Consider the following 27,778-nt stretch of genomic DNA (forward strand, 5'->3'; position numbering starts at 1 on the left):
GGCGGGGTGGGAGGGGTTCAGGTGCAGGAGGGGTTTGGGGTGCAGGGCTGGGCAGGGGTGCGGGGTGGGAGGGGTTCCGGTGCAGGACGGGGTTTGGGGTGCAGGGCTGGGGGTGCGGGGTGGGAGGGGTCTGGGTGCAGGAGGGGTCTGGGGTGCATGGCTGGGCAGGGGTGCGGGGTGGGACGGGTTCGGGGTGCAGGAGGGGTTCGGGTGCAGGGCTGGGCAGGGTGCGGGGTGGGAGGGGTTCTGGGGTGCAGGAGGGGTCTGGGGTGCAGGGCTGGGCAGGAGTGCGGGGTGGGAGGGGTTCAGGGTGCAGGGCTGGGCAGGTGTGCGGGGTGGGAGGGGTTCAGGGTGCAGGGCTGGGCAGGGGTGCGGGGTGGGAGGGGTGGGGTGCAGGGCAGGGCAGGGGTGCGGGGGTGGGAGGGGTTCGGGGTGCAGGGTCTGGGAGGGGTTCGGGGCGCAGGCTCTGGCCGGGAGGTGCTTACCTCAGGCAGCTCCTGCAAGCAGCCGGCACATCCCCCCTCCGGCCCCTTGGCACAGGGATGCGCCGGCCGCTTTCAGGAGCCACCTTAGCCCCGCGGCGCCGCCCACTGGTTGCTGGTGCCGACCGGAGCCGCCAGGGTCCCCGTTTGACGGAAAAGCGGATGCCTGGTAACCCCACCCCCGACCCCCGTCAGGACTCCTGGGTTCTACCCTGGCTCTGGGACAAGATACAGCAAGATCTGTGGGTCAGGGGAAGGGCCCCTGCAGAGCTGTGGGGGAACCCCAGGGCTGGGGTCGAAGGGGGCTGCGGGTCGGGAGTGAGGGGCACCGGCCGGGGTGGGGGGGGCAGGGGGCTGCGGGTCGGGAGTGAGGGGCACCAGCAGAGCTGGGGGGGGCCAGGGCTGGGCTAGCAGGGGCTGCGGGTCAGGAGTGAGGGGCACCGGCAGGGCTGGGCTAGCAGGGGGCTGCGGGTCGGGAGTGAGGGGCACTGGCAGGGCGGGGGCAGGGGCTGCGGGTCAGGAGTGAGGGGCACCAGCAGAGCTGGGGGGGGCCAGGGCTGGGCTAGCAGGGGCTGCGGGTCAGGAGTGAGGGGCACCGGCAGGGCTGGTGGGGGGCAGGGCTGGGCTAGCAGGGGTTGCGGGTCGGGAGTGAGGGGCACCGGCAGGGCTGGGGGGAGCCCAGGGCTGGGCTAGCAGGGGCTGCGGTTCGGGAGTGAGGGGCACCGGCAGGGCTGGGCTAGCAGGGGCTGCGGGTCGGGAGTGAGGGGCACCGGCAGGGCTGGGCTAGCAGCGGGCTGCGGGTCGGGAGTGAGGGGCACCGGCAGGGCCGGGGGGGGCAGGGCTGGGCTGGCAGGGGCTGCGGGTCGGGAGTGAGGGGCACCGGCAGGGCCGGGGAACCGGCTCCCGGTCGCGGATCGTCCCCTCGGTACCAGGCTGACCCGGAGCCCCCGGCGAGCGAGCCCGGGAGACCCCACCCGGCCATGGGTCTCCAGGTTCTCCAGAACAAGCCCCAGGCCTGTGCAGCCTCCACCAACCCCCTGGTGACCCCCTGGCCATGGTGAGCTCCCCCCAGGGCCCCCCAAACCCCCCCGCCCCTCCAACCCCATCGATCCCCCCCTGGGGCTGGGTGCCCCACCCCCTGCACTGCCCCCCATGGGCTCCCCCCAGACCCCCACCTTGGGGTGGGCGCTCAGGTGGGGAGGGGAGCGGGTCTCTGGGTCCAGGGCCGCTGCCGCCCCCCCCCCACACAACCGGTTCTCACCAGCCCCAGCCGGCTGGGGGGCTGAGATATGGGGGGGCTGCACCAGCCGCAGCCCGTCAGGTTCGGGTCGGCGCCGGCGCGGGGCCAGGCCGGATGGTCTCCCCTGTCCTGGGCTCGGCATCGCCCCAGGTTCCCTCCAGCGCCCAGCTCCGGGGGGCAGGGGACACGCTGAGACGGTGGGGGGGGGCTGCACCCCAGACACAGAGACTCTGGAAACCCCCCCCCCCCCCGAGCCCCCCGCGTAGTGGTGATGCCGGGCAGGAGGCGGCTGCAGCTGGGGCCTGTCGGGGGGGGGGGCGTGAACAGACAGGGGAGGGGCTGGGGGAAAAGCCGGGTGGGGGCAGTGGGGGCCCTGGGCTCGAAGGCCAGCGGTGAGGGGGGGGTGTTCGGGAACGGCAGGTCCCCACCCGGCTCCTTGGGAACTTCCTACCCCCGGAGGGAGAAGCGCTCGGTCTGCGGGTAAAGGGGATGCCTCCAGCAACCAGCCAGAGAACCCAGGCGTCCGGGTTCCCAGCACCCCCCTCACCTCGTTCTAAGACCTAGAGCCCCACTCCCCTCCCAGCCAGAGAACCCAGGCGTCCGGGCTCCCAGCACCCCCCTCACCTCGTTCTAAGACTTAGAGCCCCACTCCCCTCCCAGCAAGAGAACCCAGGCGTCCGGGTTCCCTGACCTCCCCCCTCCCCGCCCAGTTCTAACCACTAGAGCCCCACTCCCCTCCCAGCGAGAGAACCCAGGCGTCCGGGCTCCCAACCCCCACCCTGCTCCAACCCACTTGACCTTCCAATCGCTCCCATTTCCCCATTTCCCGGCCCCGCCCGTCACGCGCCCCGACCCCGTGAGAGCTGAGCTCAGCAGAAACCGCCTGCCCCACGGACGCCTCCCCCCCCCATGTCTCCCCATGGGCCCAGCCGCTCCCAGTGCCCCCCCCCCCCCGGCCCAACCAGCCCCAGCCGGCCCCTTCACGAGGCTCCCCACCCCGAACCCGCTGACCCCCAGCCTGTGCCCAGCCCTAGCTCATAAACCAACCCCCCCTCACCCCCCCCAGCCCGTGACTGGCCCCAGGGAACCGGCTCGGACCGGATCCGCTGCTGAGCCCCAAAAACAGGAACCCAGAGACCCTGACCTCGGGGAATGGGGGAGGGGGGTAGCTGGGAGCCAGGACTCCTGGGTTCTCTCCGTGGCTCTGGGAGGGGAGTGGGGGATAGTGGTTAGAGCAGGGGGGCTGGGAGCCAGGACTCCTGGGTTCTCTCCATGGCTCTGGGAGGGGAGTGGGGTCTAGTGGTTAGAGCAGGGGGGCTGGGAGCCAGGACTCCTGGGTTCTCTCCCAGTTTATGAGGGAGTGGGGATGCTGGTTAGAGCGGGGGGGGGCAGGACTCCTGGGGTCTCTCCCCAGTTTGTCAGGGGAGTGGGGGATGCTGGTTAGAGCGGGGGAGGCAGGACTCCTGGGTTCTCTCCCCAGTTTATGAGGGGAGTGGGGGATGCTGGTTAGAGCGGGGGGGGCAGGACTCCTGGGTTCTCTCCCTTTGTGCTGGGGGATATTTGCTGCGTCACACGCGCTAAGCCCCGGGGGGGGGCGGTGGCTAATGAAGGGAACAGCCCAAGGGGGGGTTGCTGAGTCATGCTGACGTCACTCCCAGGGTGGGACCCCGGGGAAGGTTTGTGCCGAGTCAGGGTCCGGGGGGGGGCAGCTGGGGGGGCGGGGCGCGTCTCTCTCTCCAATCAGCCTCCCAGAGCCGGGAGCGAACCCAGGCGTCCGGGCTCCCAGCCCCTCCCCCTGTGTGGGGCGGGCACAGCGGCGGGGGGCGGCCAGGGCTGGGAAGAGCCGCGGTGGGGCGGATATAAAGGGGCCGCGCAGCCCCCCAGACCCCACAGGCTCTTGCTTCAACAGTGCTTGAACGGAGCCTCTGCACCCCCTGAACCGCTGCACCCCGCGATCACCGGGCACCCCCGAGCCTCTGCACCCCGAGACCGGCCTGCACCCCCCGAGCCTCTGCACCCCGAGACCACCGGGCACCATGAGCTCCCAGATCCGCCAGAACTACGACTCCGAGAGCGAAGCCGGCACCAACCGCCTGGTGAACCAGCTGCTGCGAGCCAGCTACAGCTACCAGTCCGTGGTGAGCCCCTGCTCCCCTCCCAGCGCCGGGGAGAGAACCCAGGAGTCCTGGCTCCCTGCTCCGACCCCTGCAGCCCGCTCCCCTCCCAGCGCCGGGGAGAGAACCCAGGAGTCCTGGCTCCCTGCTCCGACCCCTGCACCCCGCTCCCCTCCCAGCGCCGGGGAGAGAACCCAGGAGTCCTGGCTCCCTGCTCCGACCCCTGCACCCCGCTCCCCTCCCAGCGCCGGGGAGAGACCCCAGGCGTCCTGGCTCCCGGCGCCGCCCCCGGCACCCCGCTCCCCTCCCAGCGCCGGGGAGAGAACCCAGGAGTCCTGGCTCCCTGCTCCGACCCCTGCACCCCACTCTCCTCCCAGCGCCGGGGAGAGAACCCAGGAGTCCTGGCTCCCAGCCCCACCCGAGCTCCGACCCCTGCACCCCGCTCCCCTCCCAGTGCCGGGGAGAGAACCCAGGAGTCCTGGCTCCCAGCACCCACCCCTGCACCCCCCAACCCTACCACGGCCGGGGAGAGAACCCAGGAGACCTGGCTCCCTGCTCCGACCCCTGCACCCCGCTCCCCTCCCAGCGCCGGGGAGAGAACCCAGGAGTCCTGGAGCCCAGCGACCCCCACCTTGCTCTAACCACTAGCTCGCACTCCCCTACCAAAGCCAGGGAGAGAACCCAGGAGTCCTGGCTCCCAGCCCCACCCGAGCTCCGACCTCTGCACCCCACTCCCCTCCCAGCACTGGGGAGAGAACCCAGGAGTCCTGGCTCCCTGCTCCGACCCCTGCACCCCACTCCCCTCCCAGCACCGGGGAGAGAACCCAGGAGTCCTGGCTCCCTGCTCCGACCCCTGCACCCCGCTCCCCTCCCAGCGCTGGGGAGAGAACCCAGGAGTCCTGGCTCCCTGCTCCGACCCCTGCACCCCGCTCCCCTCCCAGTGCCGGGGAGAGAACCCAGGAGTCCTGGCTCCCTGCTCCGACCCCTGCACCCCGCTCCCCTCCCAGCGCCGGGGAGAGAACCCAGGAGTCCTGGAGCCCAGCGACCCCCACCTTGCTCTAACCACTAGCTCGCACTCCCCTACCAAAGCCAGGGAGAGAACCCAGGAGTCCTGGCTCCCAGCCCCACCCGAGCTCCGACCTCTGCACCCCACTCCCCTCCCAGCGCTGGGGAGAGAACCCAGGAGTCCTGGCTCCCAGCACCCACCTCCTCGCCCTTCCCACCTGTGTATCCCCAGTGCAGGGTCTTTCTCCCCCCCCCCGGCACTGACCCCAAGCCCCAGGGCCCCCCCGCTCCCCACCCCTGGGTGCCAGCTCTGGCTGCCTGGGTCCCTGTTTTCTCTCCTCCCACCCCAGCCCCACCCTCTGTTGTTTACCAGGTGCTCCTAGGGCAGAGTCCAGCCTCCATGGTCCCTGCCTTTCCCCAGCCACGTGAATCATTAACCACCTGGGGTGGGGCTGCCCCCTGGGGGCAGATCTCTGGCTGGGGGGGTCCCTGGATTGGGGGCTCTCTCGGGGGGTGACTCCCTGATCCCCAGACCTGGGGGCAGCCCCACACTCGGGGCTCACTGATGTCTCCCCCCAGGGCTATTTCTTCGACCGGGACGATGTGGCGCTGGCCCATTTCTCCGAGTTCTTCCGGCACCTGTCGGGCGAGAAGCGGGAACAGGCCGAGCGGCTGCTGAGCTTCCAGAACCGCCGGGGGGGCCGCATCCTCCTGCAGCCCATCCAGGTGAGCGGGGGGCAGGAGGGAGGGGGGCAGGTGGGGGGGAGCTGGGGTCTATGGGAAGGGTTGAGGGGGACCCCATCTGCCCCCCAGGCACAGGCCTAACCCCCCTCCCTTCTCCCCCCCCTCCAGAAACCGGAGCAGGACGAGTGGGGGAACGGGGCGGCCGCCATGGACTTCGCCCTGAAGCTGGAGAAAACCGTCAACCAGGCGCTGCTGGACCTGCACAAGGTGGCCACGAGCCACGCGGACCCCCATGTAAGTGACCCACCTCGGGAGAACCCAGGAGTCCGGGCCCCTCGGCTCTAACCACTAGAACCCACTCCCCTCCCAGAGCAGGGGAGAGAACCCAGGAGTCCTGGCTGCCAGCTCCCCCTGCTGTAACCACTAGCCCCCACTCCCCTCCCAGAGGTGGGAGAGAACCCAGGAGTCCTGGCTCCCACCCACCCTGCTCCAACCACTAGCCCCCACTCCCCTCCCAGAGCCAGGGAGAGAACCCAGGAGTCCTGGCTGCCACCCACCCTGCTCCAACCACTAGACCCCACTCCCCTCCCAGAGCCAGGGAGAGAACCCAGGAGTCCTGCCTCCTAGCACCCCCACCTCTAACCACTAGAACCCCCTCCCCGAGGTGGGAGAGAACCCAGGAGTCCTGGCTGCCAGCTCCCCCTGTTGTAACCACTAGAACCCACTCCCCTCCCAGAGCTGGGGAAAGAACCCAGGAGTCCGGGGGGGGAGGCCCAAGGGGATCCCCATCTCTAACTCTCCTCTGCCCCCCCCCCAGATGTGTGATTTCCTGGAGACCCACTACCTGGACGAGGAGGTGAAGCTCCTCAAGAAACTGGGCGACCATGTGACCAACCTGCGGCGCGTGGGGGCGCCCGAGGCGGGGCTGGGCGAGTATCTCTTCGACCGGCTCACCCTGCACGACAGCAGCTGAGCCCCGCGCTGCCCCCGGCGCCGGCCCCTTAAATCCTGCTGCCCAGCTGGGCCGGAGCCCCCCCCCGCCTGCCGATCACGGGGTGACCTGCCCCCTCCACCGTCTGTAACTGGCATTGAATAAAGGCTTGGCATTGGCACTCCGGCTGTGTGAGGTGTCTGATGGGGACCCAGGCCCTGGCTTCCACCCCTCTTATGACAGAACCCAGGAGTCCTGGCTTCCAGCGCCCCACACACACACTCTCCAACCCCTCACAAAGCCCATGACAGAACCCAGGAGTCCTGGCTCCCCATCCCCCCCCCATCACTGTAATCCCTGTGAAGGGGGGGGTACATCCCCCCCCTCCCATCATCAGTGCCCCCCAGCCTGGCCCTCCCCAGCTGGGTAAGGGGGTGTCCGAGGGCATTAACAGCTGGGTGGGGCAGCTGCTCTCCCTGCCCCTGCTCCCCCCACCCTCACTGGAAGGGGGGCACTCAGGGGCTTGGCGGGGAGGGACCGAGCACCCTGTTGCACCAGGGGTGCCCCCCATAGTCTGGCCCCCAGCCTGAATCCCACCCCAGCAGGGCTGCATCCCCCCCACCAGGTGTGGGATCCCCATATAACCAGCCTCTGTGCCCCAACACAGAGGGGCCACCTCCCAGCACTGGGTGAGGGATCCCCATATAAACATGGGCCCGTGCCCCACCCCAGAGCCAGCTGCATCCCGGCACTGGGCAAGGGGTCTCCCTATACCCAGCCCCCATGCCTCCACCCCAGAGTCAGCCGCATCCCGGTGTCAGGCAAGGGGGTCCCTGTATACCCAGCCCCCGTGCCCTACCCCAGAGCCAGCTGCATCCTGGTGCTGGGCAAGGGGTCTCCCTATATGCAGCCCCCATTCCTCCACCCCAGAGTCAGCCGCATGCCGGCGCCAGGCAAGGGAGTCCCTGTATACCCAGCCCCCACGCCCCACCCCAGAACCAGCTGCATGGCCCGAGCAGGCTGAGAGATGCTCCCTACAGGACACACGGTGCCGACACTGAGTTTAGCTCACGTTTATTCAAAAATGAAACCAAGCGACAACATTTGCAACAGCCATAAATAAAAAACATGAGCCTGGGCCGGGGGGGTGGGGCTCACCCCACAGAGGCCCCATGGCACCCATGGGTGCAGCACCCAGCCTAGGCACAGAGCGGGGGCCTAGGCACGGGATGGCAGCCCAAACAGCTTTGAAACATGATTTTCCTTGGCTTGGGGTTGCTGGGAAACCGGCGGGCAAAGGCAGCCCTGTCTAGACACCTCCCCCTCCCCCAGAGGGGGCTGCATCTCAGCAGCGGGTCCAGCTGTGTGACCCTTCTCCACCGCTCCCCAGCCAGGAGCAGGGTTCTAGATATCAAGCAGCCGGGTTCTTGACTGGTCTGTTATTGGAGGTCTGGGATGGGGAAGGGAGGTGACCAGACTGCACCCGCATGCAGAATCCTGGAGCCTTCCTGCAGCCCCGGCGTCGGCCACGTTCTAGAGCAGCCCCCTCAGCCGGAGCGCAGGGTGATCTAGAACCCAGCAACCAAATCCCAAGCCGAGAACGGTCGAAACCCTGCAAGTCGTTCCAGTTCCGCCACGCTGGTGTCTAGTGAGTTCAAACAACCTAGAACATGTGCCAGGCAGCTTGGGTCTCTAGCATACGTCCCGACGCTACGAGAACGATCTAGAACCCTGCCCCCGGCAGCATCGTTCCATCCTACACGCAATGCTCTAGACTGATCTACAATGTGATCTAGACCACCTCTTTCCGAGGCGATGCTTGCCCGACCACAGGAGTGCTGCAGATCTAGGTAGAGCTGCAGTCCAGAAGTCAGGAACCGACCCATCTCCCTTCATTCACAGCGCCCACCAGTGCTTCCCCCTTCCCAGAGATGCCATTCGAGACGTCCCCTCCAGAGCACCCAACATCCTTCAACATCTCTTGACCGTGCAATGTTCTGGACTGGTCTAGACCATGACAATGTGGCCTTCTACATGTGGCCCCAAACCTTTCATTGCACTGAGTTCTAGAGGGATCCAGAACACTTCAGACTTCACCACCCTCGGTAGCAGGGTCATTCTAGACTGCCCCTCCTTCTAAACAGCTCCAGCACCCCGCTATGTCACATCACTCCAGAACAATCCAATCAAAATCTATAGCAGACCCCATTCTCGACTGCTCCAGAACCCCCAGCATCACCCGATGCTGCATTCCAGAATCATTTATGGGTATCCTACGTCCCCAAGCCCCATTTTAATACACATAATTCTAGAACAATCTAGATCCCCAAACATGATAATCCAGGGCTGCCCTGCATCCTTGAGTGAGAAGCATTATAGAATGATCCAGACCAACCCCACACCTTGGAGCCAGGCCCTGTTCCAGACCAGGCCTCTCTCTAGCCCACCCCTGACCTCGCTCCTAGCCCAAACCATTTGAGAGCCCCCCCCCACCCCCCATCTCTCCCGAACGTTGGCAGCTGCAAACACTAGTACGATCCAGAGTGCTGCAGACAACATGGACGTCGTTCTAGACAGTTTGCAGGGGCAGGCCAGAGCCTATAGTGCACAGGGTCCTGGAGCAACTGGGAGACTGGACTCTAGAACACTCCTGCCACTGATCTAGAACACAGAAAACCCCATCACTTTGGGGATCCCAAGGGAGAGCCAGAAGCAGAGGGCAGGAGGGAGATGTTCATCTCACATGGAGGGGTCACCCCTGCTTTTGAATGACCTAGAACCTAGCATAAGCCATCTAGAACCCAGCAAAAGGGAAGGGTGGGTTCATGAGAGGGAGAGCCAGAAGCAGAGGACAGGGGGTGATAAGGGGATGTTCATACCCCTCTCACTGGGGGACGGGGGGAGACCCGGTTTTGAACTATCTAGAACCTAGCACCAGCAATCTAGAACACAGCAAAAGGGAACGGAGGGTTCTTGAGAGGGAGAGCCAGAAGCAGAGGACACGGACGGCAGGGGGGTTGCCTATAACCATTGTGCCTGGGGCGGGGGCGCTCCCTAGTTCTAGACCAGTCTAGAACCCCCTCCCCTAGTTCCTCTCCTCGATGATGGAGGTGCTGGGGCTGCTGGAGTCGCTGGGGCTGGAGGGCATGGTGGGCGTGGAGGCGTTGGAGGCATTGGAGGAGGTGCTGGCCTCGCTGGAGCCCTTCTTGGGGGGCTTGCGCCACTCGGGGACGGGGCCCGTCATGGCCGGGGGCTTGATGTTGCGCCGATCCTTCTCCGCCTCCTCCTCCTCGTCGTACCGCTCGTCGTCCTCCTCCGTCTCGCTGTGGTGGGGGCTGGAGTGGCGGGAGATGGAAGGCGAAGGGGGCACGGAGGCCGGGCGGGGGTAGCGGAATCCTTGGGCCTGCGTGGGGGAGAGAGACACGTGCCTGGTAGTGCCAGCACCCAGACATGGCCGCACAGGTGGACGGAGCCCCCTCGCCCGGCGCCGAGACGCGGCTCCCCGAGGGGGTGGGGGGGGTGATGTAGCACTGCAGATGCTTTAGAAAAGTATGTGTGAACATGACGTAACTGGAATATACTTCATGCAAAAGGTCTCTTGGGAGGCACCATTACAAAGCTTGTCCCTGTTAGCCTGGAGCTGTAAAAAGCGACCAGGAGTCCTGGGGCACCTTATCGACCAGGGGTAGGCCCCCTATGGCGCGCGAGCTGATTTTCACTGGCACTCGCCCTGCACCGGTCCGGGGGGCTCTGCCTTTCAATTTAATTTTAAATGAAACTTCTTAAACATTTTAAAAACCTGATTTACTTTCCATCCAACAATAGTTTAGTTCTATATTATAGACTTCTAGAAAGAGACCTTCTAAAAACATTAACACGTATGACCGGCGTGCGAACCCTTAAATCAGAGCGAATGAACGAAGCCTCGGCACAGCACTGCTGAAAGGTTGATCTATAACTGCCGACCCGTTACAGATCAACAGGCGTATTGGCGCAGGAGCTGTCGTGGGTGAATCCCCACTTTGTCAGACGCACGTATTCACCCACGAAAGCTCATGCTCCAATACATCTGCTAGTTTATAAGCCAGGGGTCCCCAACGCGGCGCCCGCAGGGGCCGTGTCCTGGCCGTCGGTCGAACATCCGCCGAATGCCGCCGAATTTCTGCGGCGTTTGCGGCAGGCGGCGTCATCGAGAGGCGTCGCCGCAGAAATGCCGCAGAAATTCAGCGGCATTTCGGCGGATGCTTGACCGCCGCCCCGGTCCTTCGTCTGGCGCCCGCCAGACAAAAAGGTTGGGGACCACTGCTGTAAGGTGCCACAGGCCTCTTGGCTGCTTATTACAAAGGTTATGATCTACTGCGTGTGTTCATCCTATTTGTCTGCACGTGTTGTTTCTACGGCTGGAATTGGGAGAAGATAGAAACTTGTATCGCTGCTGTCAACCTGTGAATGGCTGTTTACCTGCAGGGCGGCCTTGGAAATCCCCTAGTTACCACCTGAGCTGGAACAAGGGCTGGGCCCACACTAGGAAGGAGTCTAGGCTGTGAAAGAAGCGAATTGGAACGTCCCTGAGGGCGAGATTTACCTGCGTTCGGTTTCTTAACGTATTAGGCTTAGACATGCGTGTTTTGTGTCATTTTGCTTGGTGACTTACTGTGTTCTGGCTGCTGTTACTTGGAACCACTTAAATCCTCCTTTTTACACTTAATAAAATCACTTTTGCTTATTAATTGACCCAGAGTAAGTGATTAATACCCGGGGGAGCGAGCAGCTGCGCATCTCTCTAGCGGTGTTATAGAGGGTGGACAATTTATGAGTTTACCCTGTCTAAGCTTTATCCAGGGTAAAACGGATTTATTTGGGGTTTGGATCCCATTGGGAGCTGGGTGTCTGGGTGCTGGAGTCAGGAGCACTTTCTAAGCTGTTTTCGGTTAAGTCTGCCGCTCTGGGAACGTGGTTCAGAGCCTGGCTCTGGGATGCAGCAGGCCGGCGCGTCTGGCTCAACAAGGCAGGGTTCTGGAGTCCCAGGCTGGCAGGGAAACGGGCTCAGGGGTAACTTCAGCACATCAGGTGGCAGCCCCAAGAGGGTCTCTGTGATCGAACCCGTCACAGGGGGCACGCAGGGACCCCTCAGGGCGGGGGGCGCACACAGGGGCTGGATACACAGGAACCCCTGGGGGAGAGGTGAGGAGAAACAGGAGCTGGGTACACACGGATCCCTCGGGGGGTGGGAGGGGGAAATGCAGGGGCCAGGGACACAGGGACCCCTCACCCAGCGCAGAAACACAATACCCTGGGGGCTGGGTATGCGGGGCTCCTTGGGAGGGGGCCGGGGGTGCCTCGGGAGCAGGGTGGGGGCTGGGTATGGGGGGCCCCTCGGGAGAGACTGCAGGGGCTGGGTATACGGGGCTCCTCGGGAGGGGGCATGGGGGCCTCGGGAGCAGGGTGGGGGCTGGGTATGTGGGGCCCCTCGGGGGTCTCGCACTCACCGCCGTCTCCTCCGGGGGCTCGTAGGTGAAGTTGTCGGGGAAGGCCTTGGCGAGCGCCAGGTGTCGGGCAGACATGTAATACTGGGGTGGGGGAGAAGACAAGGGAGGTTATAGGGGGGCTGGGGCAGGACCTCCCCCTACCCCGCTCCCTTCCGCCATCCCCACAGCCCCCCTCTGCCCTGCCCCCCGCAGCCACCCTCCGTGTCAGCCTCCAACAGCAGCAGGTTCTCCCCAAGGGGTCGGTTCCCATGGAGGCTGGAGGGGGTGGGGGTGGGGGAAGCCCCACCTGTGACAAAGTGGGAATGTTCTGAACGTTTCCTCTGAATACTGCGTGGGTGCCTCAGTTTCCCCTCTGCATTTCTTAAGTCTCTAGGTGGTGGGATCAGGGGTGTGACTGTTGCAGGGCAAAGGGCCAGTGCACATAAATGGCCGACACTCTGTCTCCTGGCAAGTAATGGCCGGGGCCCTTCCCCCCTGCAAGGGGATGCTCAAGGGGCTGGAGAACAAAGGAATCAGGTGACCTCCTGGCCCGGCAAAGGGACAAAGCAGAGGGGAGGGGCTGGAGGGTGAGTCAGTCTGGGGCTGGCTGGGGACGAGGAGTGAAGTGCAGACGGGGGGTCTGGCTCCCTGCCCCCCCAGAATGGACCCAGCTGAGGGGTCCCGTTCGCTGTACCTACAAGCTCTGTTTTAGACCCTGTTCCTGTCATCGAATAAACCTCTGTGTTACTGGCTGGCTGAGAGTCATGTCTGACCGCGAAGTGGGGGGGCAGGACCCTCTGGCTGCCCCAGGACCCCGCCGGGGTGCACTCGCTGGAGAAAGCGCACGGAGGGGCATATGCTGAATGCTCCAAGGTCAGATCCAGGAGGTGGAAACCGTGTGAGCTTCTTGCCCTGGAGACAGTCTGCTCCCAGAGAGGAGACTTCACCGGAGTCCTGCCTGGCTTGGTGGGGAGCAGCTCCAGAGCATCGCCCGGGGACGCCGCGACACCACTGCCCCAGGAGCCATTCTTCCCCCCGCCCCCAAGCCAGCAATTCCCCCACATGGCCTGGCCCAGGGATTTCCCACTCACCCAGCCCCTCTCCTACTCACCCGGCCCAGGTACTTCCAGTCCAGCAGGTCGGAGAGGCGCTCGGTCCGGTTGCGCTGGATGATACGCTGGCGCCGGCTCTGCTGACAGAAGCTGTACAGGAAGGACGTCAGCTGGGTGCACGAATCATCCAGCGCCCGGAACCGTCGGTCTAGGATGTAGATCCCTGGGGAAGGGAGAGGGGAGGGAGTGAGAACCCAGGAGTCCTGGCTCCCAGCCCCCCTGCTCTAACTCACTAGCCCCCCATCCCCTCCCAGAGCTGGGGCAGAACCCAGCCTCTATGTTAAATCTCGACCCATTTCTGAGCTAAGTCAGCTGGGAGAGAGAATTTAAAGAGAAAAATGTTAACGATCATTGGGAAGAGTCCCAAGGATGTTCTATTAGAGGCCTGAAAAGCCACAATCACGAAGGTAGGTTAAAAAACCAACTAGGCTTATGGGGGAATTGACAGCAACTATACAACAAGTGGAATCAAGGAGAAGGTGATAATAAAGCATTTCAATCACAAATCAGGGAATTGTAGAAAATTGATAAGGGAAGCTGAAGGACACAAGGCGAAATCTATGACCAGCAGACTTAGGGACAATAAGAAGGGTTGGTTTGTTTTTTAGTGTATTAGGAACAAAATAAATCCTATATCTTGACTTTAGCAAAGCTTTTGATATGGTCTCCCACAGTATTCTTGCCAGCAAGTTAAACAAGTATGGATTGGATGAATGGACTACAAGATGGATAGAAAGCTGGCTAGATTGTTGGGTTCAATGGCTCCATGTCTAGTTGGCAGCTGGTATCAAGCAGAGTGTCCCAGGGGTCGGTCCTGGGGCCGGTTTTGTTCAATATCTTTATTAATGATCTGGATGATGGCGTGGGCTGCACCCTCAGCAAGTTCACAGATGACACTAAGCTGGGGGGAGAGGTAGATACGCTGGAGGGGAGGGATAGGATACAGAGGGACCTAGACAAATTGAAGGATTGGGCCAAAAGAAACCTGATGAGGTTCAACAAGGACAAGCACAGAGTCCTGCACTTCGGGCGGACGAATCCCTGGCACGGCTCCAGGCTGGGGACCGACTGACTAAGCAGCAGTTCTGCAGAAAAGGACCTGGGGTTACAGTGGACGAGAAGCTGGAAATGAGTCAGCAGTGAGCCCTTGTTGCCAAGAAGGCCAACGGCACGTTGGGTTGCGTTAGTAGGAGCACTGCCAGCAGATCAAGGGATGTGTTCATTCCCCTCTAGTCGGCACTGGGGAGGCCACACCTGGATACTGCGTCCAGTTTTGGGCCCCACACGACAAGAAGAATGTGGACAAATTGGAGAGAGTCCAGCAGAGGGCAACAAAAATGACCAGGGGGCTGGAGCACATGACTGAGGAGAGGCTGAGGGACCTGGGCTTGTTTAGTCTGCAGAAGAGAAGAGTGAGGGGGGATTTGATGGCTGCTTTCAACTACCTGACCGGGGGGGGGTCCAAAGAGGCTGGAGCTCGGCTGTTCTCAGTGGGGGCAGACGGCAGAACAAGGAGCAATGGTCTCAAGTTGCAGTGGGGGAGGTCTAGGTTGGATATTAGGAAACACTATTTCCCGAGGAGGGAGGTGAAGCACTGGGATGAGTCCCTAGGGAGGTGGTGGAATCTCCTTCCTTAGAGGTTTTTAAGGCCTGGCCTGACAAAGCCCTGGCTGGGATGGTTTAGTTGGGGTTGGTCCTGCTCTGAGCAGGGGGTTGGACTAGATCCCTCCTGAGGTCTCTTCCAACCTAATATTCCATGAATGGAGTTGGTCCATTACTAGCTGGCCAGGATAGAGTTGTGAACAACAATGCAGAAAAGCAGAAGCGTTCAGCAAGTATTTGCGTTCTGTATTTGGGGAAAAGCCAGATCACGTAGTCAGATCATATGATGATGAAACACTTCCCATTCCAGCAGGATCTCTGGAGGAGGTTAAACAGCAGCAGCTAACGCTAGACATTTTAAAATCAGCATGTCCCAAAAACTTGCAACCAAGAGTTTTAAAAGAGCTGGCCGAGGAGCTCGCTGGACCATTGATCTTCGATAAATCTGGAAACCCTGGGGAACTTCCAAAAGATTGGAAGAAAGCTAATCTGTGACCTGGGTAATTATAGGCCTGTCAATCGGACATCGATCCCAGGCAAGATGACGAAGTGGCTAATGTGGGACTTAAAGAATTGAAGGGGAACAATGCAATTAAATCCAATCAATATGGGTCTATGGAAAATAGATCCCATCCAACTACCGTCACATCTTGTCTGGTGAAATTAGAAATCTGAATGACACAGGTAATGGGGCTGATGTGACCTATTCAGACGACATTAAGATCAAAGCACGAGAAGATAACACAGTAACATGGCCCACGTTAAATGGATTAAAAACTGGCTAGCTGATAGATCTCGCAGGGGGATTGTAAGTGGGGGCACCGCCATCGAGTGGGCAGGTTTCTAGTGGGGTCTCGCAAGGCCCCTCGCCACTGAACGTTTTTATCAGTGACCTGCAGGAAAACATCAAATCCTCACTGATAAAGTTTGCAGACGACCCACACGCTGGGGGGCGCGGGAGCCATTGCAGAGGATGGGTCAGCGATACAAGGCGACCGGCTCGCTGCGTAAGCCGGGCCCAAGCAAACGCTGCGTGTTAATACAGCTCCGTCTCGGACCAGAAACGCAGGCAGCACGTACAGGCTGGGGAGGAGGGGGGGCTCTCTCCTGGGAAGCAGCGTGGCGGGCGATCGGCAGCACCCCCCTGGGCTGTGTGAACGGGGAGCTGGCCCTGGGGCAGCTGGGATCCTGCACCCAGCTCTGGTGTCCACATCTCAAGGAGGATGGTGGTGAATTGCAGAGGAGCCGGAGAAGAGCGTGAGGGCCGGAAAACCTGCCCGCGAGTGAGAGACCCCCCCCAGGAGCTCCGGCCGTTTAGCTGAGAAGGGCTGGGGGTGTGGGGCGGGGGGGACGTGCGTGGGGACCGGATCCCGGGCGCGTCGGTCGAGCAGAGGCAGGGCCGAGCATGGCTGCTGGACGCATTCAGCCGAGAAATGAGGCGTCCGTTTTGCACAGGCAGGGGGACTGGCCAGGGAACAATTCCCCCAGGTCGTGGGGCAGGGGGACTCACCGTAGGCCGACGGGTCGGCTATATGCTCCTCCATGAAGCAACCGAATCCGGAGAGGTTGGTGGAGATGCTGGGAATCCCCATGACGGTGCATTCAGCTGGCAGGGGGAGAGGGAGGGTTAGACCGGGGGTCCGGGGAGAGGGGCGGGGGCATATACCCCCTTCCCCCACCCTTGTAGCCTGGTTCTGACCAACTCACGTCTGGAACCACAGAGCGTGATGGCCCGTGGACACCCACCAGCTGGAGCGCGGGGGCTGGGTATATGGGGCCCCCTTGCCCGGCGCTGGGATACGGCCCCTCTGGGGTGGGGGCTGGTTACACAGGGACCCCTCATCCAGAGCTGGGGATAGAACCTAGGAGCCCTGGCTCCCAGCCCCCCTGCTCTAACCACTAGACCCCACTCCCCTCCCAGAGCTGGGGAATGGAACCCAGGCGTCCTGGCTCCCCCACCCCTTGTCTAACCACTAGACCCCACTCCCCTCCCAGAGCCGGGGACAGAACCCAGGAGCCCTGGCTCCCAGCCCACCCGCTCTAACCACTAGACCCCACTCCCCTCCCAGAGCCAGGGAGAGAACCCAGGAGTCCTGGCTCCCAGCCCCCTCTGCTCTAACCACTAGACATCACTCCCCTCCCAGAGCTGGGGAATAGAACCCAGAAGTCCTTCCCCACCCCCCTCCCCACTCTCCGCCCTGCCGCAGGGGGGAACCCAAGCGCCCCAGTTCCTTGCCTGGCGTGTAGCCCCACGGCTCGTAGTAGGAGGGGAAGACTCCTAGGTGGCAGCCTCGGACGAACTCTTCGTAGTCCACGGGCAGCAGCGGGCTGGTGGAGGACAGGAACTCGGGGTGGAAGATGACCTGGGGGCAGGGGGGGGTGTTATCCCCAGCAAGGCAGCACCCCCCCTGTCCCTCCCCCGCGGGGCCGCCCCCTGGCTCACCTTGACGCGGTCGGCGCTGCTGTTAAACAGCCCGAGACGCCGGATGGTGTTGAGGACGGGGTCCGTCGAGTCGTCCAGCATGTTGTGGGTGCAGACGGGGGGGAAGGAGTGACGCTAGGACGGATGGACGGACACCTGTCAGCCTGGGGAGGCTTGGCCGTCGCAGGACTGGACCCAGGCGTCCGGGCGGCCAGTCCCCACAGCTCAATCCCATGAGACCCCACTCCCCTCCCAGAGCCAGGACTGGAGGCAGGAGTCCTGGCTCCCAACCCCCATCCCGCTCTAACCACTAGACCCCCCTCCCCCCGCCCCGGGAGAGAACCCAGGCGTCCGGGTACCTGGGTGGCGAATATCGCTCTCTTCATCATGGTGAAATCCTCCTTGTCCAGCATCTTGTTCATGTCAGGGAGGTTCCCGCTGGGGGGACGGGCGGTGTTAGTGGGGGGGGGCAGAGCCCAGGACTGGATGCCCCCCAACTCCCATTCCCTGCACCCCCCCAGCTCCCTGCCCCATAGCCCAGAGTCCCCTGCCCCATATATCCCACCTGCCTCCCCCTCACCCCAGCTCCCCCCCCTCCCGGCTACAGGGAAGCGGAAGGGCCGGCACAGCCCCCCCTGCACCTCACTGCTGCCCCCTGGGCCGCTGAGCTTGGGGGAGCCGGGGGTGGGACTTACACCAGCAGCGAATCATACAACTTCTTCCCAAACTTCTCCTTCACGGCATTGGCAGTGTCCCTGTGGGGGGAGAGAGAGAGATCCTGGGAGCCCGGACGCCTGGGTTCTCTCCCCACCTCGGGGAGGGGAGTGGGGGCTGGTGGTTAGAGCAGGGGGGAGCCGGGACTCCTGGGTTCTCTCCCTGGCTCTGGGAGGGGAGTGGGGGCTGGTGGTTAGAGCAGGGGGGAGCCAGGACTCCTGGGTTCTCTCCCCAGCTCTGGGAGGGGAGTGGGGGCTGGTGGCTAGGGCAGGGGGGGCTGGGAGCCAGGACTCCTGGGTTCTCTCCCCAGCTCTGGGAGGGGAGTGGGGGCTGGTGGCTAGGGCAGGGGGGGCTGGGAGCCAGGACTTCTGGGTTCTTTCCCTGGCTCTGGGAGGGGAGTGGGGGCTGGTGGTTAGAGCAGGGGGGAGCCAGGACTCCTGGGTTCTCTCCCACGCTCTGGGAGGGGAGTGGGGGCTGGTGGTGAGAGCTGGAGGCTGGGAGCCAGGACTCCTGGGTTCTCTCCCCACCTCGGGGAGGGGAGTGGGGGCTGGTGGTTAGAGCAGGGGGGAGCCGGGACTCCTGGGTTCTCTCCCCAGCTTGGGGAGGGGAGCAGGGTCTGCTGATTAGACCAAGAGGCTGGGATCCAGGACTCCTGGGTTCTCTCCTGGCTCTGGGAGGAGTGGGGCTGGTGGCTAGGGCCGGGGGGGCTGGGAGCCGACTCCTGGGTTCTCTCCCGACTCTGGAAGGAGTGGGGCTGGTGGCTAGGCAGGGGCTGGGAGCCAGGACTCCTGGGTTCTCTCCCCGGCTCTGGGAGGGGAGTGGGGGCTGGTGGCTAGGGCAGGGGGGAGCCAGGACACCTGGCCCCCGGGGGGGGGGGGTCGCTCACCAGAGCTGCTTGCGCACGGCCTGCCCCTTGAGGCTCTCCACGTTGAAGTTGTTGGTCCGAGCCGGCATGATGAAGAAGGTCACCACGGTCACCTGGCTGCCGTTCACCTGGGGGGGGGGGCAGAGGAGGTGAGTGGGGGGGACGGGCCCCCAGGGCCATTCCCCAGCAGGGCTGGGGGCTCCAGGGACAGCTCAGCCCCGTCCCAGAGCCACCCCCTCACTGCCCCCTGCCCAGCTAGGAAACCCGCCACGGGCCCCATCTACCCTCTGTCCGACCCCTTCTGACCAGGCCCCACCGGAGACGGCAGGCGGGGGGGGGCCCAGAGTGCGGGGAGGCAGGGCCAGGGACCCCCCAGCACAGGCGTCGCCTCCCCCCAGCGGGCAGGGAGCCCCCCTCACCCGCAGCAGGTAGTTGAGCCGGGCCAGCGCCTCCAGGAAGATGTCGGCCCCCTTGTTGGAGAACTCGTAGCGCCCGGCGATGAAGAAGAACAGGGTCTTGTCCAAGTTAAAGTCCAGATGCCTGAGGCAGAGAAACCCCTGAACGTCCAGCCCCTGCCCCACCCCAGAGCCAGCCGCATCCCAGCACCGGGCAAGGGGTCCCCGTATACCCAGCCCCTGCCCCACCCCAGAGCCAGCCGCATCCCAGCACCGGGCGAGGGGTCCCCGGATACCCAGCCCCCGCGCCCCACCCCAGAGCCAGCCGCATCCCAGCACCGGGCGAGGGGTCCCCGGATACCCAGCCCCTGCCCCACCCCAGAGCCAGCCGCATCCCAGCACCGGGCGAGAGGTCCCCGTATACCCAGCCCCCGCACCCCACCCCAGAGCCAGCCGCATCCCAGCACCGGGCGAGGGGTCCCCGTATACCCAGCCCCCGCGCCCCACCCCAGAGCCAGCCGCATCCCAGCGCCAGGCGAGGGGTCCCCGGATACCCAGCCCCCGCACCCCACACCAGAGCCAGCCGCATCCCAGCCCCGGGCAAGGGGCCCCCCTACACCCCGCCCCTGCCCCACCCCAGAGCCAGCCGCATCCCAGCACCGGGCGAGGGGTCCCCGTATACCCAGCCCCCCGTGCCCCACCCCAGAGCCAGCTGCATCCCAGCACGGGGCGAGGGGTCCCCGTATACCCAGCCCCCGCGCCCCACCCCAGAGCCAGCCGCATCCCAGCACCGGGCGAGGGGTCCCCGGATACCCAGCCCCCGCGCCCCACCCCAGAGCCAGCCGCATCCCAGCACCGGGCGAGGGGTCCCCGGATACCCAGCCCCCGCACCCCACCCCAGAGCCAGCCGCATCCGAGCGCCGGGCCAGGGGTCCCCGTATACCCAGCCCCTGCCCCACCCCAGAGCCAGCCGCATCCCAGCACCGGGCGAGGGGTCCCCGTATACCCAGCCCCCGCGCCCCACCCCAGAGCCAGCCGCATCCCAGCACCGGGCAAGGGGTCCCCGGATACCCAGCCCCCGCGCCCCACCGCAGAGCCAGCCACATCCCAGCGCTGGGCAAGGGGTCCCCGTATACCCAGCCCCCCGCGCCCCACCCCAGAGCCAGCCGCATCCCAGCGCCGGGCGAGGGGTCCCCGTATACCCAGCCCCAGCCCCACCGCAGAGCCCGCCGCAACCCAGCACCGGGCGAGGGGTCCCCGGATACCCAGCCCCCCCGCCCCACCCCAGAGCCAGCCGCATCCCAGCACCCGGCGAGGGGTCCCCGTATACCCCGCCCCGCGCCCCACCCCAGAGCCAGCCGCATCCCAGCACCAGGCGAGGGGTCCCCGGATACCCAGCCCCCGTGCCCCACCCCAGAGCCAGCTGCATCCCAGCACCGGGCAAGGGGTCCCCGTATACCCAGCCCCCGCGCCCCACCCCAAAGTCAGCCGCATCCCAGCACCCGGCGAGGGGTCCTCATACCCAGCCCTCGCACCCCGCCCCAGAGCCAGCCGCATCCCAGCACCGGGCGAGGGGTCCGTGATACCCAGCCCCGCGCCCACCCCAGAGCCAGCCGCAACCCAGCACGGGGGGAGGGGTCCCCGTATACCCAGCCCCGCCCCCCACCCCAGAGCCAGCCGCACCCCAGCACCGGGCGAGGGGTCCCTCTATACCCAGCCCTCGCGCCCCCGCCCCAGAGCCAGCCGCATCCCAGCACGGGGCGAGGGGTCCCCGTATACCCAGCCCCCACACCCCACCCCAGAGCCAGCCGCATCCCAGCACCGGGCGAGGGGTCCCCGTATACCCAGCCCCCCCCCCCCACCCCCCAGCCAGCACCCACCCCGCCCCGGGCCAGGGGTCCCCGTATATCCTGGCCCCACCCCAGAGCCAGCTGCATCCCAGCACCAGGCAAGGGGTCCCCGTATATCCAGCCCCTACGCCCCACCCCAAAGTCAGCCACATCCCAGCACCAGGCAAGTGGTCCCCGTATACCCAGCCCCCACGCCCTACCCCACAGCCAGCTGCATCCCAGCACCAGGCGAGGGGTATCCGGATACCCAGCCCCCACCCCAGAGCCAGCCGCATCCCCACCCAGGAGGAGTCCAATTGCCACACTGCACCTAGCATTGGGGTGAAAGGGGGGGGGGATCTGACCTCACATGTCCCCTTAATCCTCTACAGCACCTCAAGGGGGCAGTAAAGGGACAGCAGGTGCAGTATTACCAGCAGCCAGAAGGGGGCGCTGAGGGGAATTCCAGGAGGGAAGGACCCGGTTCGGTGAGTTTGGGGGGTGGGGGGCAGGACTCCTGGGTTCTACCACAGGGGCGACGGGGATACTGTTCCAAGGTCGCGCCTGTGGGACCGAGCAGGCTGGGGCACCCCAGAAGCCCGGGAATTGGGGTGTCAGGGACTCACCCATAGAAATGCCCCCGGACGAACTCCTGGATGTGGGCCTTGCTCTGGGCGTGGAGGTTCTGGAACTCGTGCATGGCAGAGAATTTCTTGACATTCAGGCCGTTGGGGGTCACCAGATCTGGGGGGGGGGGCAGGAAAAGGGGGGCACCGGAGAGCAGACACGGGGCAGCCATTAGTGGGAAATAACCAGGCCTGGGATTGCCTGTTCTTCCCCGCGCTGTTCTATGTGGCTGCTCAACAGCCCCCGCGCTCCACCCCAGAGGGGGCGAATCCCAGTGCTGGATGAGGGGTCCCTGCATACCCAGCCCCCGCGCCCCGCCCCAGAGGGCCCCGCGCCCCCAGCCCCTCACCGGGTTTTCTCTTGAGCAGATGTTCAGCTTCCACGGCCGTGATCTGGGACACGGTGGTGAAGACGTGGGTGCAGTGCACGGCGGCCCGCTCCATGCAGTACCGGTGGTAAATCTGCCGGTCCCCGGCCTCCTTGTCCACGTTAAACTGGGGCCAGGGTGAGAGGGGGGCAGTGAGACAGGACAACGTGGTAACGCCCCAGAGTAGGGTAGAGCATGGGGAGAGGCGGCAAAGGGAAGCCAGGACTCCTTGGTTCTCTCCCTGGCTCTGGGAGGGGAGTGGGGGCTAGTGGTTAGGGCAGGGTGGGCTGGGAGCCAAGACTCCTGGGTTCTCTCCATGGCTCTGGAAGGGGATTTAGGGCAGGGGGGGCTGGGAGCCAGAACTCCTGGGTTCTCTCCCCGGCTCTGGGAGGGGAGTCTAGTGGTTAGGGCAGGGGGGCCTGGGAGCCAGGACTCCTGGGTTCTCTCCATGGCTCTGGGAGCAGGGGGCTGGGAGCCAGACTGACTTCTCCTCCCTGGCCTAGGAGGGGAGGAGGTGTAGCGGGGGCTGGGCAGCCAGGACTCCTGGGTTCTCTCCCGGCTCTGGGAGGGGAGTCTAATGGTTAGGGCAGGGGGGGCTGGGAGCCAGGACTCCTTGGTTTTCTCCCTGGCTCTGGAAGGGGATTTAGGGCAGGGGGGGCTGGGAGCCAGAACTCCTGGGTTCTCTCCCCGGCCTCGGAGGGGACCATGAACCCCGGGGCGCCCCCCCCCGTCCCCGTGACTCACAGCGTGCAGGTTGTTGTAGAAGTCGACGCTGCCCGCGCACAGGTAGCGCCCCAGCAGCGTGGCGTGGGTGGTGAAGATGGTGGCCACCGGCAGCTTGCGGACCCGGCACAGGATGAGCCCGACGCCCGCCAGCCACTCGTGGAAATGGCCGATGACAAACGGCTTCTCCTCGCACTGAGCCACAAACTGGGGAGAGAGAGAGAGAGACGGAGCCTGGTCAGGACACCTGGGTTCTCTCCCCGTACTGGGAGGTGAGGGGGGTCTGGTGGGTCAGAGGGGGGTTGGAAGCCAGGACGCCTGGGTTCTCTCCCTGGCTTGGGGGGGGGCGGGGGAGGCTGCTGGGAGCCAGGATGCCTGGGTTCTCTCCCTTGCTCTGGAAGGTGAAGGGGGGTTGGGAGCCAGGATGCCTGGGTTCTCTCCCTTGCTCTGGAAGGGGAGTGGGGTCTAGTGGGTCAGAGGGGGGTTGGGAGCCAGGACGCCTGGGTTCTCTCCCTTGCTCTGGAAGGTGAAGGGGGGTTGGGAGCCAGGACGCCTGGGTTCTCTCCCTTGCTCTGGAAGGGGAGTGGGGTCTAGTGGGTCAGAGGGGGGTTGGGAGCCAGGACGCCTGGGTTCTATTTGCGATGCCCCAGGAAATGGGGCGCTCGGGGGCCAGCGGCGGGCTGGCGTAGGGAGCGCTGTGGGCAGAGCTGGGGGCTCTCAGGCAGCATCTCCCCCCCCGCACCTCGCCGAGGAACCAGGCGGTGAGGAAGCCGAAGAGGACGGCGTCGTTGGCCTCCCGGTCGTACCAGGGCACCCCGATGGTGCAGCTGTCCCACAGCTCCGTCTTCCAGCGGTCCAGGCTCCAGGCCGTGGCCCCCACGTCCAGCAGCACCACGTAGGGGCCCCCCTCGATGAGCCAGCGCCCAAAGTACACCTGGGGGGGGGCAGGGGTGAGAGGAGCCCCGGGGCTTCCACACCGCACCCAGCCCCCCCCAAACCACACCCAGGGGCCCCCCACCTGGGCCCCTGACACCAAGCACCCAGCAGAACCCCGGCCCCCAAACCACCCGCCCCAGGGCCTCTCCCCACCACAGGCACATGGACCAACCCCTCCCCCCCGCCCCGAGCCTCCACACCCAGCAGGGACCCCACCCCCAACTGCCACCTCGGGGGTTGGGGAGATGCCCCCAGGAGTGGGGTTGGGCCCAGATGGCAGTAGCCACTTCCCGACACCCCCCCTAGGTTGCCCGATGTGACGAAGTGGGGGGTTTCCTTGGGTTTTCCAGGCGGAGGGGGTGGGACTCAGTGTCCCCGGGTGTTACGGGTTAACGAGGGGAGGGGGGAGGAAGTTTGTGGGTACAGGGGGCTGGAGAGGGAACGCGGGACCCCGGCCGCTGGCCTGGAGGATGGAGACCCCAGCGACTGGTGCCCGGGTGACCCGGAGACCCGGCTCAGGAGTCGCAGCCGGTCCTGGCCGGGGGGAGGACAATGGGCTGCGGGGACGGGACCCCGGTGACCTGACCAGCCGGGTCCGGCCAGAGGGGCCAGAGGACGGGAGGGGGGAGGAGCCCAGGAGACCCTGTTTCCCTGGAGAGACGACAATGGACAGAGGGGGGCTTGGGGCCGGGGGTATCGGAGGCCCAGCTGGGAGCAGGGGGGCTCGGGGCTGAAGGGGGGGGCAGGCAGAGCCCACCCGGCTGCAGGGGGACTGGGACGTGCTGGGCTGAGGGGGGCCAGGCCTGAGGCTGGAGAGTTTCCTGTGCTGGGTTCAACGCTCAATAACCCTCCTGTGTTACGCTGGCTGAGTCGCTCCGGGCTAGAGAGCAGGGTGGGGGGCGGGGGGGCATCGGCCCCTTCGGGGGGTGGAGGCCCCGGGGGGTCCGAGCGAGGGGACTCCCCGAGGGCCCCACGGCAGAGACAGACGCGCTGAGGCTCAGGGAGGGGCGGCTCCAGGAGGTGGAGGGGCCTGACCCCGGGGGAGAGCGGCCCCCCGAGAAGGGCTGTCGCACTGAAGGGGGCAACCCCCCCCCACGGACCGCACGGGGCCACGAGTGGGCACGACCCGTGAATCCGTGACACCCTCTCCCCACCCACCCAGGAGGGGACTTCAGGGCAGATATTTTGAGCACCAGAGAAAAACATCACGTGTGTGGGGGGGTGACCTTTCCTGGGGGGTAACCTGAGCCCAGCTACTAAAGATAGCCCCCCTCTGGGGACCCGGCCAAGGGGGAGGGCTGGGCGTCCCAGAGGTGGCTGCTGGGTGAGGGGGAATGAGACACCCCAAAACACCAGGGATTGGCCTTGACGGTCCTAATAGGACACAGGATTTCCGGGGGGAGGGGGAGGGGATTCTGTTCAATCTGGTTAGGTGGGGGCAGAACTCCTGGGTTCTCTCCTGGCTCTGGGAGGGGAGTGGGGTCTAGTGGTCAGAGCAGGGGGAGCTGGGAGCCAGGACTCCTGGGTTCTCTCCTGGCTCTGGGAGGGGAGTGGGACCTAGTGGTTAGAGCGGGGAAGGCGGGAGCCAGGACTCCTGGGTTCTCTCCTGGCTCTGGGAGGGGGGTGCCAGAATTGTTCTGGTCAGGAAAAGGGAGACCCCAACATAGAGGTGGAGGAAATGGGTGGGGCCCCCCTTGTGACCCCTGCTGCTCCCTATGGTCCATCAGTCCCCGCCCCGCCCCCACCGCAAATCACAAGGAGGCCCCCGAACACCCCCCGGCTGTCACTTCGCCAGCTGCGGTGCTGGGGGGAGGGGGGCTCCCCGCTGGCAGCGGCTGGCGCCCCGGCCCGGCTCTCACCTTGCAGCCCTTGGCGTTCATGGAGTCGATGGTGCGCCGCACGGCCGGGTGGGGCGGGTCGATCAGCTCCACCTGGGTGCGCACGTTCTGCTCCAGGTAGGGCCCGAGCAGGAAGTAATTCTCCCCCCACTCGTCCGACGTGATCTTGGCCTTGGTCTGCAGCACCGTGTAGATCCCCCCCACTGCGGGGGGGGGGGTGTTAGAGACAGAGCCCTGCATGCACCCACCCCTGCCCCACACCATACACACCTTGCCCCTTTATCTGAGCAATGGGGGGGCCCCTTGATACACCCCCCCTCCCCCACACCAGGGACTCCCTTGCCCTGTCCCATGGGGCCCAGCAGGATGCAATGCATTGTGGGACCCCCAGCAGCAGGGGCCCCTCCCCCATTGCCCCATACTCCCCCAAGCAGGGCTCTCAGCCACCCAGGTCCCCAAAGCAGGAGACCCCTCCCACCTCCCCAGCTCTAGCGCCCCCCATGGTCAAACCCCCCTCCCCCGCACAAGCCTGGCCCAGCTCCCCCCCAGCTCGTGTCCAGAGCCCCCTTCCGGGGGCTGCCCCATGGCGCAGTTATCCCGCCCCAGCTCAGACCGGCCCCTTCTCTGCACCAGCGTCTCCGCCCACTGGCCTGGGCCCCAGCAAGAGGACCTGGGGGGCAGGAGGCATCGGGGGGAATCATAAGGTTGCGCCTGTTCCCTCACAGCCGAGGCCTGGGGGGGGGTCACAGCGCCAAGGACAGCTCCAGCCAGCGCCCCCCCACGCTGGTTGTGGGGGACCCCTTGCCTGGGCGGAGTCGCAACCCCTCTGGAGTGGGGTGAGGGGCTGCTTAACCGCCATAGAACAGTTTAGGACAGGAAGTGAAGCAAGCAGCAGGGAGCTCAAAGCCAGGACAAGACACCCCAAAAATACCGCCCCCCCCCCACTGCAGCCCAGCACCCCACTGGGGCCAGCACAGCCTGCCAGGGGAGAGCGCCCCCTGCTGGGCCTCTGCCCTGCCACCCACCAGCCCAGCGCCCCCCGGCCATCAGTACTGGCCCCGATGCCCCAGTGCCGGCAGGGGGACGCCGGGCTGCAGGGGAACCTGGGGCTGGTCCGTCTCTGCCCCGTGCCCCCAGGGGGCATCACAACCCCGTGGCACAGAGCCAGCACAATGGGCCCATTAGATGTAACGAGGGAACGCGACTCGGCCGAGGGGGCAGCAGGGCTGCTGGGGGGGGGGGGCTTCCTCCCACTGGGCCCTGCTCCAGCGGGGGGGCACAGAGCCAGGCCCCCATGACCCCTGCCCCCGCTCTTCCCCTAGGCTTAATGTTCCTGCTCCTCACCCCATAGGGGGATGCCTGGGACCCCAGGGGGCTGGGCGCTGCCCCCCAGGAGCCATGGCCGGCAACCTCGTGGGCTCCCAGCCACTGGACCCCACTCCCCTCCCCAAGCAGGGGAGAGAACCCAGGTGTCCGGGCTCACATCCCCCACTGAGCTAACCACTAGCACACCCCCCCCTCCCGGAGCCGGGGAGAGAACCCAGGCATCCGGCTCACCTTTGTTGGCCACCTCCCAGGCCACCTCGAAGAGAACCGCATTCTCCAGGTCGATCTCATCCTCCCAGTCCTCCAGCCCCGTCAGGGAGGTGACGGAGACGCTGCGGGCCAGGGGCATGGCGGCTGAGGCTGGGGGGCAGCACTTCGCCAATGGGGGGGGGGTCTGTGTGGCCGGCTGGGGAGACAGACAGACCCGATCAGCCCTGCTACCCCCACAGTGCAGGCCCATGGGTGGGGTGTCAGAGCCCTGGGACACCCCCTGCACCGGCACCTCCCAGACCCACAGGAAGGGGGGGGGGTCAGAGCCTTGGCTGGTGGGAAGCTGGGGTTTGGGGTAGGTGGGGCTGGGGGTTAAAAGGAGCACACGGGGAAGGGGTTGGGGGAACAGGGGCTGGTGGAACAGGAGGAGGGGCTAGGGGATGGGGAGGGGTTAGGGGACATGGGGAAGGGGCTGGAGGGGACATAGGGGCTGGATGCTGGGGGGATGCAGGGGGCACATGGGGGCTGGTGGAACAGGAGGGGGAGGGGGCTAGGGGATGGGGAGGGTGTTAGGGGGACATGGGGGAAGGGGCTGGAGGGGGGACATGGGGGGCTGGATGCTGGGGGGATGCAGGGGCACATGGCGGAAGAGGTTGGGGGATCGGAGGGGGCTGGCTGGGGGGGGCTGGGGGATCATGGGGGGAGGGGGATCATGGGGGGGAGCTGGAGGTGGGGGGGGCACCAGGGCGCTCTCAGCCCCCACTCACCTCCCCGCAGCGCCTCCACCCCTCCGCAGCGCTAGTCTCAGACTGACCCCGCCCCTCCCCCATCTGCTGTAGCGGAGCCCCGCCCACACAGGGCGTGGCCCGCACGGCGCCACGCCCCCCT

At 65.4% G+C, this 27,778-nt stretch overlaps 2 protein-coding genes across 3 annotated transcripts; one reads left to right on the plus strand and one right to left on the minus strand.

Annotated features, from left to right (window-relative positions):
- Positions 1 to 3,593: 3,593 nt before the first annotated feature.
- FTL (ferritin light chain) lies at positions 3,594 to 6,640 on the plus strand. Its single transcript, XM_039510183.1, has 4 exons — positions 3,594 to 3,860; positions 5,421 to 5,567; positions 5,694 to 5,819; positions 6,343 to 6,640. The coding sequence occupies exons 1-4, from the start codon at positions 3,759 to 3,761 to the stop codon at positions 6,496 to 6,498; spliced, it is 531 nt and encodes a 176-aa protein (XP_039366117.1). The 5' UTR covers positions 3,594 to 3,758; the 3' UTR covers positions 6,499 to 6,640.
- Positions 6,641 to 7,513: 873 nt separating this feature from the next.
- Positions 7,514 to 27,706, minus strand: GYS1 (glycogen synthase 1). Of its 2 annotated transcripts, XM_039509995.1 has the most exons (17): positions 27,658 to 27,706; positions 26,912 to 27,086; positions 25,376 to 25,557; positions 23,323 to 23,514; positions 22,602 to 22,787; positions 21,840 to 21,984; positions 21,490 to 21,607; positions 19,059 to 19,179; positions 18,661 to 18,767; positions 17,756 to 17,815; positions 17,420 to 17,498; positions 17,082 to 17,195; positions 16,875 to 17,001; positions 16,149 to 16,244; positions 13,036 to 13,199; positions 11,946 to 12,026; positions 7,514 to 9,859 (listed from the first exon to the last, which is right to left on the minus strand). In XM_039509995.1, the coding sequence occupies exons 2-17, from the start codon at positions 27,027 to 27,029 to the stop codon at positions 9,542 to 9,544; spliced, it is 2,208 nt and encodes a 735-aa protein (XP_039365929.1). In that variant the 5' UTR covers positions 27,030 to 27,086; positions 27,658 to 27,706; the 3' UTR covers positions 7,514 to 9,541. The 2 variants fall into 2 exon arrangements, with proteins under 2 accessions (XP_039365929.1, XP_039365930.1); XM_039509996.1 differs by lacking the exons at positions 25,376 to 25,557; positions 27,658 to 27,706 and having other exon boundaries at positions 26,912 to 26,971.
- Positions 27,707 to 27,778: the final 72 nt, after the last annotated feature.

This window comes from Mauremys reevesii, linkage group 22 (assembly GCF_016161935.1).
Source record: "Mauremys reevesii isolate NIE-2019 linkage group 22, ASM1616193v1, whole genome shotgun sequence".
Classification (NCBI taxonomy): Eukaryota; Metazoa; Chordata; order Testudines; family Geoemydidae; genus Mauremys; species Mauremys reevesii.